This window comes from Schistocerca piceifrons, chromosome 1 (genome assembly GCF_021461385.2).
Source record: "Schistocerca piceifrons isolate TAMUIC-IGC-003096 chromosome 1, iqSchPice1.1, whole genome shotgun sequence".
NCBI classification, from domain to species: Eukaryota; Metazoa; Arthropoda; class Insecta; order Orthoptera; family Acrididae; genus Schistocerca; species Schistocerca piceifrons.
In genome coordinates this window covers 1,065,029,501-1,065,045,223 of record NC_060138.1, presented here as the reverse complement: position 1 = coordinate 1,065,045,223, position 15,723 = coordinate 1,065,029,501, and the positions used below count along the sequence as shown (strand labels likewise).

The window sequence follows — 15,723 nt, the reverse complement described above, 5'->3', positions numbered from 1 at the left end:
AAAAAGTGGCAGTGGAAAACTGCAGCCAGAGTCAAAGTCCAGCACAGCATTGACATGATTGAATTGTCCTATGCCATTTTTCTGGATTACATTGAGAACAAGAGGAAGAGAGATTATTACTTGAAATCTTACACAATATCATCCTGTATATATTCTGCCTGTACTTCAATAAAATAAAATAAAATTTTCTCCAAACAAAATACACTGCTATTAGCTATAGGTACATTGAAGAAACAGCTTAAAGGGAAGCTTCTGTTGATTGTCAATAGAGAACAAATATGTAGGCACTATAAATCATTGAAATAGACAGGCAAAAATGCATTATAAATAGCTAAAATAGGCAATATGAGGCAATGTTGAAAAACCTCACATTATTTCTGTTTGTTTAATAAATTGCACTACTCAGCCATGAAATCAGCATATTTATGTTAACATTGTGTGCATTATATTTTTAAAGCAACTTAAAGATTGTAAACAAAATGCTAATTGTACTTGATGGAAAAAGGAAAATGTTTCTTGAAAGCCTATTCACTACAGTGGTTTACCAGCTTATTGGTTGCAGTTGACAGTCAAATTCTTTTTTAATTTTCTGGAGTCTTGCAGAGTCTCCTGTCAAAAAGCACATTTTTAATATGAGAAAATGAGCCCTCAACATCTATATAGGTAACTGGAACAAATCTAAAACACTGAACCATTGTAGGGTCCATTTCCACTGCAACTGAATTGTCACCTTGTAGAATATTTGAAATCTGTCAAGATCAAGATTTTTCAAAAACACCATTTTACACTTTTCTCTAACTAATGAATCCATTGTGACCTTGCCACCACTGATGTGAAATATCACATAAATAAAACTCTTTGACAGAGATATTAGTCACTCCTGCCCACAGGGAATAAAATCTTTGTGACTCTAGTTAACTGGAGTTTGCTACAAATAATGAATTGAGTGATGACCCTACTGTGAACAACAACTTCTATTTTGATACAACAAGTGTACCTTACGATGTAGTGTTAGCTTTGACAGAGGAACCTTCCACAATTGCCATCATTTCAAACAATTCAAAGAGAATTGTGATAGTAAAAATGACTCACATAATGTTGTCTTCCACCATCATCAGCCTATAGTTGTTTTGAAACTTGAAATTGATGATCTACTGTGTCTTACCATCAATACAAAAATGGTGACTCTGTACACTGTGTGGAACACATTTCAATGTCCTCAGTGACTTTGGTGATGAGGCAAATGTTGCCTCACATCATCAACAAAGTATTTGGGCAACTAATTCAACTCAGTATGACAACACATTATGTGGCTTCACTTGCCCATCTACAATGGGAATGAACCAGATGCATCCATTCACAATCCAATGCAAGAAAAGTCTTCATTTTCCACCTGCACTGTACATACATGGTCTATGGAATCTTGTTCACCATAGACCTCAGAACAAATGTTTTAGCATGTCCCTAATAGGACTTCTGTAGAGAACATGTATGTTTGAGTTCCCAGTGTAAATTACCAACCTTTAAAATGGAGCACCTGGCAAAATAGTTCATGACCATCAAATTCACACTGTACAGTTACAGAATCCATCAATGATACCTCCAAATTTATGGCGCTACTAAGCAACACAGGGGATCACGCCCACATTACTAATGATGTCATAGAAGCACATCTGGCCAAAGGCAAGTCTGACACTGCTAAGGCAGCACTGCTCCAACTCATGGAGACACCAGAGTAATAGCTAGGACAAGTAATTTATGAGACAACTCTGTGAATCAGTTAATCTGACTTTCATGCAAGACAGAATGCTCTGAGTGCTCTGGCTAATTAAATTAACACCTCAGCTTCAAATGCAAATAATTTTGCACAAATATAATCCAACGAAAAACAAACTATTTCTGGACAGGCTTTTGTAGTCTCACAGTAATGGCAATAGTTGGATAATACATACAATAATAAACATTTCAAGCACATTCCTACTGCGTGATGTTGGCTACAATCATGAGGAGATGCTAAGACCCCCCCATTTGTGTACACTCATGAGAGTGACATCACAAGTGACTTCTAGAGAGTGGTGACGTCAAGCTGGCTGTGACTGCCATACCCACAGTTGACAAAAATATACCTCACAGCATCGAGAGGGTGCAATCACAGCTATGTTGGTTTTACTCGTGTTTCGGTGATTGTGCATGCAACTGATCCACACTGTGCGAACACCCAAATGCTATGTGTTCTGCCACAGGCAATTCAGATCACTATATCCAACCACAAATGGAACATATGACATCTCTCATCCAATTGCACATTGCAAATAACACTCACATCAGATTTGTTGTTACCATCAGGCACACTGTGCACCTTAGAGAGAATTTCCCATTGCAGCTGATGGTAAGAGATGTTTGTGAACCAATCTTGGATGCAGATTTTATCCATTGATTTCACCTCTCCCCTGACCTAACATTAAGCATCTTCAGGCAAACCCCAGCAGTGGAGAGTCAGTACCCAGTAACACTGGCAGTCCACCAGCACATTCACATACAACTCCAGAGAGGATTATTCCTATACAACCCCCTTCAAACTTGACATATAACACGTGCCTACAACTATGTAATGACCGTCATGATTTGGAGTCTGAACTACAATCATAACAAAGAGTTATGAAGAGCGATTATACATGTTACAGTGCAAAAAATTAACACCACATCAGGCCCACTGTCTCTGTGCATTGCCTCAAACCTAGACTTTGGGGATAAACCCACCACAGATGACACAAGTACCACTTGTGCAGAAGACAACAAGCAAAAAGAAAGAGATGGCAATGCACCACCTCATCCATCTCTGCCACAAGCAACACTCCCACTGATGAAATTCAAGATTTTTGATACTGGCCAGCAGTGTCATTGCAGCCATATACAAAGGCCTCCCCCCAACCTTACACAGTTCATTTGCTCTAAAGAGGGGACATCATCACTGTGCTTCTTTGTCAAGGAATGGTCCAGTCACGTCCTGCCTTGGAGCCAGCCACAGGCCTGCTGGTCATTCGAAGTAGTATGAATAACATGTGAGAAGCTGAAACCTTTGTGGCCTCCTGCCATCAGTGCTACACATTGCATAGTGGGGTTGAGGGAGTTTCTGTGGGGCCCTCACCATCATTGATGCAAAATATCACTCAAATAAAACTCTTTGGAAGTGATATTAATTATCCAAGTCTGCAGGGAGGGACATGTCTGTGACTTTAGTCAGCCAAAGTTTGTTATGAATAGTTGTACTGTGTGCACATGAACTCTCTGTTGTCTACAATACAGTTCACATTAACCTCACTTGCTAGCAACCTGCTTCATTCCTCAAACTCCCCACACTGGAATTCCAACAAACCAAATTTTGCTGGCACATCGCAATCTTTGAACTGCATTGTCCACAATTTTCACTGACTTTGTCAAAGGTTGCCCTGTTTCTTGAAGCTGGCAGATCACTTGTACCAGGACACTGGACTCTGCCATGATGGAAGTAAAGTCATTTCTCACTTCCAAAGATATGAGAAGTTTCTTTGCTGTTACAACTGAAGATGCTTCATCCTCCAGAGCAATGACCAACTTAGTTGTACTGGGGAAATTTGTAGCATAGTAAACTGCTGCTCTAAACTGCATCTCCCATCTCATTACGATGAACTGAGAGGGCAGAGATATGTCTGGTGCAATATCCTTAAATGCCTGACTCCTCGACAGGGCTTTCACAATGATCTTCTTAATACTGGATATCAATTTGTCGACATCCAGAAACAAGCTCCTGACACTATGTGAAAACCACATCCTACAAAGGCCACATGAAGCACATTTTGAAATAGTGCTTTTTCATGTATAACACAGCATCTGAGATGGAATGACATGAATACAGTGTCATAGGTATTCAGTTTCTTCATGCCATCATAACTGTAAATAATTGCTAAATAACAGTGTGATAGTTGAATCATTAACTTTTTCCAGATACTCTGTTGCAAGCTCTTTTAATTCGCCTTCTAAAGCATCTAATGGTCTAACAATTATACCGGCAGCAAAAAGATCCATAGGATCAGTTGACTTGTTGACTGAAATACTGATTCTTTTATTTTTTACTTCATTTTTAAATATTTTCATTACCGGTACTTCATTGTATCATTCACTTAAGTAACTGTTTCATAAACTTGATGCATTGGGCAATGACTCATTTGTATACGTCTCTGAAAACTGTCATAATGTTGGATTCTATAGCTTCCAGAAACAGATTCTGGCACCACAAAAAGCTTTACATGAGTTGAACCAGTAAAGGAATAAATAATAATCAAAGAGGCAACAAAAGGCTTTTATATTAGCAGTTAGGCATTTAAATAAAGAAAAAGGCAACCTACAGCTGGTGTTTCAATCATAAACATGTAAATAATACAGATTCACATTCAAACTGAATGTAGATTTACCACATTTAAAAAAGGGTTTCTACCAAAGTTCTGGTCTCTGCTCATCACTACAGTGGAACAGACAACATTTGGCATTCTCTGTAAAAGGGTGGAGGTTCAGTCCCATGTTAGGAAGCAACAATTTTTTTTCCTTTTCTGTCTTTGGCATAAGAGCCATGTAGGGCCAAGATTCAATAAATTCACCATGCACTTCAAGTTTTGGAGCTCTCTTTTCCTGAAACACTAGAAGTGAACACAGTGAAGTGCTGGGAACCAACACAAAAACAGTGCACAATCCTGTATCCATTCAACAAACAGAAACAATAATGTCAACTACACATTACCATGTATTTGATCTTCCTGCTATGCCAGAAAGTGATGTTAAGCCAAATTTGAAAATGTTGATTGTTCTGGTAAACTCTTCACTGTAGCATCGCTACTCAGGAGCAATGAACTGCCACCTGTCGGCTGAGAGGTTCTTCTATGCCATACTTGCAGTTACAGTCCCTGTTGTAAATCCTTGATCAACCACAAATTTGGTTTGCAATCATAGAAAATGTTTTCACACACCAACAAGTTAAAGATGTGAATAATTTATACTAGTGATCAGCTATTTAGTCAAGTGGGTGAAGCATTTGGTGTTTCATATTATTGTGCACCCAGCAAGTCATCAAGCTTACCTTATTTTAAAAGCAGAAGTAATTGCTTGCTGCCCAAAACTGCCAGGTCAAAGGCTGAGACAAGTGCTTTATCAAGAAACAAAGGGTGACAAAGTCCCTTCAGAATTTTGGTGGCACCTACAAGGTATGATAAACACAATCACAGTTTTCGACTATTTGTTGTTGCAAATTTGGCAACAGTTACCATCACCAGTGCAAGTAGCATTGGCGGCACATGAATATCAACTTATAAACGAGTTACTAAAACTAGCTGGTAGAATATATGCAACACTGAACATGCCAAAAACAGTGACCACGACTTTATTGGCAGGTGGCATGCCATTCAGCTCTGCCCAGTGGATGCTGATCTCACTCAAAGAGACAACATTGAACTGCAACCATCACATTGCACCACCTGCTGAGCATTTCTGAAGAGCTCTAGAGCTCATTCACCACAGCTGAAATGCTTATCAGACAGGTTTGAGAACAGTAGCACTGGAGAGGACCTAGCAAACAGTTACAGAACTGCAATGCCAATGTTACCAGCAACCTGGGAGCAATTCTACTAATGTTTGCTGGTACCACAGACGTCAACAAGCATAGAAATGCATAAAATCATGCACCTAATCGAACAACAATCTCAATCTGGATTAGGCACGACAGATCGCAATTGAACAAAATGTGCCACTAGTGACAAATGCAAGTTAAACAACAGGTGGGACATCATCATGCAGCAGTAAGCAAACTGCTATACAATGGTTAGTATGTCCACAGTAGCAGTAAAACATCTACACAATCTTCACAAATATTACAGCCACCTGCACACCCCACAGCATTTCAATTGTTGTATCAGAGAGACAGATAGATAGCCTCCTTGACTGACACTGGCCCCAAGGTCAGCATCTTCCCACTTCAGTGCACATTTGACAATAAACGAGATGAACATCTGTACCTGGAGGCAGTAAACAATAAGCCATTACGTACTGATTATTGACTTTGACTTCACCAGCCTCTCTATATGGACATTTGTAGTTACTGGCATCACCAAGCTTGTATTAGGTGCCAAAAGTAGGACTACAGAACAAAGTGATCAGAGGCACAGTAACTCCTAGACAGGCTAGTTCTGCCTGCAGCATGGTACAGACAACAGACAATGCTAACACCTGTGCAAATCTACAGAAGAAGTCTATGGCCAGTTTTTGGATAGCATCACAGCATAGTGACATCAAACACCACAACTGGCTAATCTGTTGCACAACATGCCTGCTGACTTGCCTCATTGTGCCTACCAGAATCAAAGGCCAAATTTTAAGAAATGCTTCAAGCTGAGATAATCCAGCATTCTGACAGATTGTGGTCTTCACCTTTGCAACTCATCTGCAAGAAAGACAGCTTGTTGCACCCCTGTGGTGATTATCACATTTTAAATGCCAGGACCGTACCAAACAGGTACTCTGTGCCAAACATTCAATATTTTGTGGGTGCTTTAGCTGACACAAAAGTTTTCTGCATCACATACTGCCATGAAGCATGCAACCAAACACATGGGAGGGAGGTGGAAGTTTAATGACACACTGAAGATATCATTTGGCCCATCTGAATTCTATTTATGCTGTTATATCTGAAAACTGTCCCACAGACATGGCAACATATCACATACCTTAATGACATTTTAGCAATCTCACCAAATGTCGGGCTACATGAATGACAAATGTGAGAAGCATGTTAGTGGTTGACAAATATGACATAGTATTTAATGAGCAGAAATGCATCATCAGCAAAGCAGAAATGACCTCACTGGGATGAATCATTTTGGCAGATAACATTCGTCCATTATGAGAGAAATCAGTAGCTCTACAAACCCTTCTGAAGCCAACAGACTGCCAATAATTACAGTGTTTCCTGGGAATAATCAACTTTTTTTGCTGCCACTTCCCAGCAACTGTCCCTTACAGACATGCTTGCAGAACATGATACCACAGGTTGATGATCCCTTGAGTCAACCTTGGAGACAGAAAAGTTTTCTACAGTCTTCTGCTGAACATTATTAGTGCAGTGCTCCTCAATCACCCAGTGCCATCTGCACTGCTGGCAGTAATCACAGATGCCAGGCAAACAGCAATAGATGTAGTCCTACACCAACAGATTGACCACCAATGGCAACCATTAAATAAAAAAACTGCAACCACTTCACAGCAGTGGATCACATATGGCAGAGAACTACTTGCAGTGTAAGAAGTTCTTTAATATTTCCACCAACAATCTCAAACTTGCACTGTGACAGTTTAAGCTGATCACAAAACTGTTAGTTCCACTTTCCAGAAAACTAGTGACAGGTGTTCCACCAGGTGGTTAGACATACAGAATTTGTCAGCCAGTTTACAATGGAGGTGTGTCATGTGAAAGTAGCAGAAAATATTACAGCTGACTACTTCTCACACATCTGTGGTTTGGCGTATATATAGCATGGACAGCTAAGAACATGCTACCTTCTGAAGACTGCAGATCAACAACTACAAGGAATTATTGCCTACCCTTCCACAGGACCATGACTTTCACAAACTTGGTGCCAGGCACAAAATTAACACTATGGTGCAACATCTCTTGACACAAGCCAAGCCTGTACACTGCCCCAGAACTCCACAAAGCTACTCTTGCCAGTGTTCACAATCTGTCACATCCAGGAGTAAACGTGATACTCAAGTTATTGGTTTAAAATAAATGTCCTCACATAGTCACATTCATGTATTCAATGCTAGCTATGCAAAACAGGATGAGTCATAAACACTGACATGAGGCAGTTTCGAGGCTCTCCAATAAGACTTGCCCAAGTCCACATCAGTCCTGTAGGCTAGGGTGTCCATTCGTCCCGTTTTTCCCGGGACAGTCCGGTTTTTTACCAAAATGTCTCGCTGTCCCGAAAGTTTTTTTGGGGATGCTCAAATGTCCCGTTTTTTTATGATTCCACTTGGCTAGAGTATTTTACGCTACTGGTTGTTTGACTTGCTATTAACTGCTCAATTATTTACGCTAGGAAGCGTGTGATGACTTTCAGCATACACCAAACATGTACTGAACTGTCAACAATCGCAAGTAATTTTAAACGCACTATAGGTTACCAATAACAACGAAGATTCTTCTCTTCTAAATCGATCCACTGAATCCGTCCTTTCGGTCCAGAGATACTCTACACCACTAACACTTGCTCTCTGGTTTTTATCATCTCACTGTTAATGTTTTGCACTGTGCAATCACTGTTTCATTATGCGAAAACGAAAGTGTAATTTTAACAGCAATATAAAAAGCAAGTTTCCTTTTATCACTGGTAGTGGAGAAACTGTAGAATGTACGTTGTGCAGATGAAAATTTGCTATTGATCATGGTGTAAGGTCTGACACTGTGAATCACATTAAGACTAAGAAACATCGCATGAGTGATCAAACGAAAAGAGCAAACAAATGCGTGAGTGACTACTACGTAAACTTAAAATCAGTAGCAGAAATGGATAGGCAGTTGGCAGCTCAAGAAGCTACTTTTTCATACCACAGTGCAATGCATAACCATAGCTTTAAGTCAATGGACTGTACTACAGCAGTTGTTAAAAAACTTTTCAATCCTAAATTCACATGTGGACACACAAAATGTAATGCAATCATTTCAAATGTTATTGCACCGTATGCAGCTCAGCAGGTTTTAAATGAACTGAAAAGTGCTTGATTCATTTCTGTAATGATTGATACATCGAATCATCTGGATTTGAAGTTGGTCCCTATCCTTATCAGGTATTTTCACCCTGAAAATGGCATCATGGTGAAAGTCCTCGAATTGCTTAATTTAGCTGGAGAAACTTCAGATTTACTTCAGAATTGGTGGTTTTAAAGAAATATGATCTTGAGGGAAAGGTGATTGTAGTTTCTGCAGACAACACTAACACCAATTTTGGTGGCAAGCAGAGGAAAGGGAAAAAACAATTTGTTCTATAAACTGCAACAGAACACAGTGAATAATACAGTAGGTGTTGGCTGTCCCGCACATGTGGTGCACAATTCCTTACAAACTGGCTCAGATTGCCTACCCATCGACTGCCAATTAATTGTAAACAAAATCTACCAGCATTTCCACATAGATACAGTAAGGGTTGAATCTCTGAAGTAATTCTGTAAGTTTACTGAAACTGTATACAAAACTGTACTTGGACACAGCAAGACAAGGTGGCTATCTCTGCTACCAGCATCGAAAGAATTGTAGAGATATTTCCTGCTTTTAAATCATATTTCATTTCCCTTGATAAGTGTCCTGTTATCCTTAAACAATTCTTTGATAACCTTGTGTCTATTGTTCTTGTACATTTTCTTACTAGCCAGGTAAAACCTTCCTCCACAACAATTAAATTTATTGAGAAACAAGAAATCACAATAATGGAAGTTTATCAAGAAATAATCAAATAATTGGGCAAATTGCAACGTAGAAAATCTGAAAGATTTCCCACATCCTTTGTACTGAGACTCTAAGAAAGCTGGAAGAAGAGGGTGAAATTACCGTAGAACAATTTCATGTTTATGCTGACATCTTCTATGACTCTTGCATTGAGTATATTAAAGAATGGTGTGTACCATTTCTCACGCCTTTTAAAGCATTTGACTGGGTTAAATACTGAAAAGGAGCAGCTACAGTAAAGGATATTCAGGACTGTTGTGTTTTTGTTAAAAGTATTGTACTAAATTTTCCTGTTGATGAAGATGAACTATTTGATGAATTTTCATGTGCACAGAACTTCATAAAAAAGTGAAGAAGGAGACAAAGAAAGTGTTAGTGCAACGTGGTCTAAAATATTTGCTATTTCAAAAGTAAAAACATTAACATGAAAAACATGATTCATTTGGTGGAGTTTTATCTGGCAATTCCTGGGTCAAATGCTCCTCTGGAACATGTGTTTTCGTTAGTGAACTCTTTGTGGTCAGATGAAACAACCAGAATGAAAGTTGAAACAGTGAGGGCCTTGCTCATTGTCAAAACACACTTTAATGGTGTATCGAGTACTGACTTTTATGATACAATTTCAAATGAATATGCACTTCTTGATAAAGTACATAAAAGTGAAAAGCATGATGATAGTGTGGCAGAATAATTGTAAGAAGTTATTTGGGGTCATCTGAGTGCACGTTTTAAAGGTAAACTTGTATGTGTATTAAATTAGTCTATACAATATTTATGTCCCATTTTTTTTCTTCGTTATCCCAGGTTTTTCTCTAATTTATTTTAAATGTTCCCTTTTTCAATGAAAATGAAATGGACACCCTACTGTAGGCCCCCCTCCACCTGTGAGTGGCTAGAGATGCCTTTTCAGAGTGATGGACAGATGTGCTTGATGAGCGAAGCAACACCTATCATGGACATTTCTACTTTGTCACCACCTGGATAGCATGTTTTGATTGCTCTCTCCACATGACTGCAGATGAGGGCCATCAATTCAAATCCATTTTGGTCTAAGAACTGTCCAACTTTTGCAGCATTCAGTGTCATCATATGACAAAGTATCATCTTACCAGTAGTGGGTTGGTGGAAGGATGGCATCAGAACTGAAGACATCTCTCATATGCCACAATGAGAAAGGGACAGATGCTCTTCTCACAGTCCTCTTTGACCTCCATGCAGTGTACAAACAGGTCATCAGAGCATCATTAACAGAAGTGGCCCATGATGAAACATTATGCATTCCAGCAAAGTACCTCATACCTGTACCACTACCATGTACAGCAGAAATGCCACAGGTGGTGCAACAGCTCCAAGATCACACCTGCCTAGATCCACCACCTACCTGCCCAGCTTTGTGCCACATTGAACACCATGATTTCATCCATGAAGCTTTGGATGACTGTATTTATATCAGTCTCCACACAGGTCACATCAAATCACCATTCCAGCAACGATACACTGCTCCCTTTCCAATTATGCAACCAGGAGACCACACCATGGAGATCAAGCAAACTGGCAAAACCACAAAGGTCACTATTGAGTGAGTCAAGCCAGTGCCTTCACTTCCACAAGACATCATGAAGACACTGCAAGCTTCATTACACCCAGAGACGTCCATGCTGACCTCACATGCAGTTACCATCTCCATCCATAAGCCAGCAGCCACAATGTAATCACAAGCAGCAACTACAGATGCCATGGCCAGCAGTTAGCTCAATAGCTGTCCAGCAAATGTAATTTAAATTTTCTTAGATTCTAGCCGATTTGCAGTATACAGCGGGTGGGTGGGAGGAAGGGGGGGGGGGCTGATTGTAGCATTAGTAAATTCTGCAAAGGGGATGCTGCATCCACTCACTTTGATGCACTTTAATACACTGATTGGGGATCACTCAAAAGTAACTCTTACAAAAGGTTTCAGGCTGGTAGCCCTTAGTTTCCAAAATATGTTCATATTATGAATAATGTTACAATTCCATCGGTGGGGCAATTATATCATAAGGGATCAATTTGCTTCCAGCAGGATCATTGCCCAATACACATGAAAGAACAGAATGAGGTTTCCTTTCTCAGCTGGTTTCCTGCTGTACCAGACATCAAACCCACTGAAAAAGTATGGGTGCAGATAAAGTGGACCATATGAGAAAACTTTCCTGACCCTGGAATAGTGCCCTAGCAGAAAATGAAATAGAATTGTGATAGACATGAAAATCAACATTTTAGTTGTAAGGCTTTTATTTTTAATGTCACAACCAGTTTTGGGTGAACAATGTCCATCACCATGTGCAAATCACTGAAAACAAAGGAGAGTAATGTGCTAAAAATAATTTTTCTATATTCCTGCATGAATGAAATAATTAAAACTAATGCAGATATCATATACACAATTTTTAGGCCGCCCGGCTAGCTGTGTGGTCTAACGCACTGCGTCCTGAGTGGGAAGGCATGCTGGTCCCTGGCATGAATCCTCCCAGCAGATTACTGTTAAGGTCTGGTGTGCTGGCCAGCCTGTGGATGGTTTCTAATGCAGTTTTCCATCTACTTTGGCGAATGCGGGCTGGTTCCCCTTATTCTGCCTCAGTTACACTGTGTCAGCGATTGCTGCACAAACACCCTTTCCACGTATGTGTACACCATCCTTACTCTACTATGCAAACATCTGGATCTGGGGTTACACTCATCTGGTATGAGATGTTCTCACGGGGGCGAGGGGGGGGGGGGGGTGTCCACTGGGGGCAAAACCACGCAATAACCCTGGGTTTGCTGTGGGGCAGTGGTGGTGTGGGTGGACTGCTGTGATCTGTTGTGGGGTTGTGAACCACTGAGGGCTACAGTGGGATGAAGCCTATCCATCGTTTCTATGTTCCTGATTTCATACAATACAATACACAATTCTTAGCAGTTGTTGGGCTAGATATGGTGAAACGTTAAAAGAAATAAGAAATAAAGAATAAAGAAATAAGAAATAATAAAATACTGTGGTGATAGCTAATAATAACACAAAGAAACAGCCAGATGAAGAGGCTTGGTGTAAGGTAGGAGCCAGAACATATACGTCAGTCATGTGCTGCAACCCTGAGTGCCACTTTGCTGGGTACAGAGGAGGCAACTACCACAAGTGAGTGTAGTGCATGGAGTGATCTGCACTGAATGACATGAGACTAACTAGTCCAGACATTCGCACTTAACTGACAATATTTAAATATGGAAATGGAGAGAAAGTATTATGAACAATGAAGGTGCACAGAGAAGCATAATACAACAAATCTAATTGATTAATCAACACATTAAAATAAGGAAACAAAATGAACAGATGATAAAGCCACTAAATAAAAAAGATAGCTGCTTAAAGAGATGTGGGCAGAATAAAAACTAAATAAATAATAAATTGTGTCAGTTTAAAAGTGAATGGCCTGGCTAGCTGGTCTCATGTCATTCCCATTTGTTCATCCTAAAAGATGGCCATTGTATTGTCACACTGAAGTTCACCAGTTTAGCTTTCTCATTTGCATGCACCACTCTGTGCCCTTTGCTTGCTTGCTCCTTATCTGAACAGATTTTCTTGCATTTTTCTAGAGGGTCACACTTTGCACTGAGTGTCAATAATGCATAAATCTCCCAGTTACACTCACAACTACAAGTGTCCTTTCCTTTTATGAGCAATACCGTACAGTCTGTTGGTGTGACTGGCTCCTGAGTAACATGGAGGGAAACTCAAATTTCAGCCACTTTTACTATTTGTGTTGTTGAGTCTACAACCATTAATTCTTCATATTCTGCAGATTTTTCAAGAAGAAGAACTTTCAAGAATGTAGAATGAGTCAGAGTTACCTACGGCTGTATCAACAAAGGCTGTTTACAATATACTACTACTTGTCATGCAGCTTTATAATGAATCTGTCTGTTCAGTTCTGAGTAACTGTGGGTAAATATATGTCAATTTTTTTGATGTTCCACTATTTAGCGAAGTAAAGTTACTTTAATGTGTGCAGTGTCTTCTAATGTGTGCAGTATCACAAAAGAAATAAAATGGAATATTGGTGATTAAATTGAAATTATGCAACTGTGATATATTGAAACTTTTCATTGTGATGGTGTATGGGAACACAGTCATACAATAATTAGAGATTAGGGATAAATTTTTCTCTGACTGCAAGCATGATTTTCAATTTCTTTTTGTAGTGAAGATTGTACTTGGGGCTACCAATCGCATCCTCAGCTGCACCTGGTATGTATGGACATAAACAGCTTTGCTGACTAGTGAGGAGTAACTTCCCAAATGGTGCTGTTGACACAGGTTTTACAGTGCACATTACAGTTGGATAGTGATGACAGCAAAATTCATATTCACAGGAATATTGAGCATTATGTCAGGAATGTAGGAATAAGCACCAAGCTTGCCAACTGGGTCACCCAATATAAATGTGTGAGTTTGACACGCAAGTCGCCGAAGTGGCGTCAACTCAAAAGACTTGCAGCAAGCGAATGGCCTACCCTACAGGAGGCCCTAGCCACACAGCATTTTATAATGTGAGAGTATTTGGAAACTGATACATAACACTGGCACTATGCTTATGTGCCAGTCCAAGAAAACAATCAGTGTAAATGTCAGCTATAAGGAGATCAAACTTCCGGTCACTAGATGCTATTAGTTCTTGTACTTCTGATGTACTGACAGCAGTCTTACACATTGCAATTCCAAGGACGCTACTGAGGAAAATAAATATATATCTCATATTGATTAGATGTATATATTCCAGATACATCTCTGGAAAGGATTCGTAACCCTGAAATTGCCCATGACATAATAAAAGAAACTGAAGACCATTTCTGCAGTCAGAAGCAAATTTATTCCTAATTTCAACAACTGTGAATATATCATACAATCTGTGAAATAATGTTTTAGTTTTGGCATGATATGTTTACCAAATATCTACTTTTATTTTCACCAAACATATAAATATTGCAAAATTAATTCTATCAAATGCAATATGCAAGACTGCTTATCTGGATATTGATCTTATACTCACCTTTGGAAGATCTTTTGAAGGTTTAATATGCATTCCTCCAATCTGAATTGTATTTGGTGTTAGAGGCCTGGGAAGGCCTATGCTTTCATGGTTGTTAACGAGAAACAGTGAAGTGCTTTTCCACAACTTATCAATAGATGGAAAATTGTCAATATTTCTAGAGTATGTCATCATTATTTCTTGTTGGCGTGGAATATAACAGAAGAACCACACTAATTCAACAAGGAGTCCACACACACTGTTTAACATCCGTTGTAAAAAATTCATATTCACAGGAATATTAAGCATTATGTCAGGAATGTAGGAATATGCACCAGGGTTGCCAACTGGATCACCCAATATAAATGTGAGAGTATTTGGAATTTGATATATAATACTGGCATTATGCTTATGTGCCAGTCCAAGAAAACAGTCAGTGTAAACACCAGCTATAAGGAGATCAAACTTCTGGTCACTAGATGTTATTAGTTCTTGTACTTCTGGTGTACTGATAGCAGCCTTACACATTTCAATTCCAAGTATGCTACTGCGGAAAACAAAAATAAGTGGGTTCACTTCACCTAGTTCAAAAAGTGACATGTTTCTCTCTTTATCTGTAAATAATAAAATGAGGCAGTTAATAGGTAATGCTGTACATCAGATATGAGCATTATTCTACTTAAATTATTTTTTATATCAACACTGCTTTACTTACGAAAGCTATCCATTCTGTAGTTTAATTTAATATCTCTTACATTCTTCACAGGTGGAGACTGTGGGAATGGACTAATCACAGTCAAATTATGCCCTCTTTGAGCTAGTTCATGGAGCAATGGTGATAGAAAGACCATGTGACTCTTGCTTGGAACTGTCATCACTGACAGAATGTTAGCTCCCTGTCCCTGTGTGATGACTCCAGCTAGCAAAAGTATACACTGCCAGATGATCTGTAACAGAGTAGCAAAAATGAAAAAATAAAAGCTTTTTGCAGGTGTTGCACTCACATTTGTCTGTTGTCATAAGTTCATTTAATCACAAATCTGAATATCTCTAGTATCTCATTGAGATGTATTATTACTTAACTTGTTTGAATATGGTGAATAAATCTGCCTATTCTAAATTACTCAATATTAGGCATCATGTCCAGTTCAT

General features: G+C 39.2%; 1 protein-coding gene across 1 annotated transcript in view; it reads right to left on the bottom strand.

Moving 5' to 3' along the window:
- LOC124797634 (UDP-glucosyltransferase 2-like) overlaps positions 1-15,723 on the bottom strand; it is an 88,014-nt gene that overhangs the window by 23,821 nt on the left and 48,470 nt on the right. Inside the window, exons 2-3 of the mRNA XM_047260801.1 lie at positions 15,287-15,518; positions 14,593-15,185 (exon numbers count right to left, since the gene is read on the bottom strand). Coding sequence (XP_047116757.1) covers positions 14,593-15,185; positions 15,287-15,518 — 825 coding nt within the window. The remainder of the gene's footprint in view (positions 1-14,592; positions 15,186-15,286; positions 15,519-15,723) is intronic.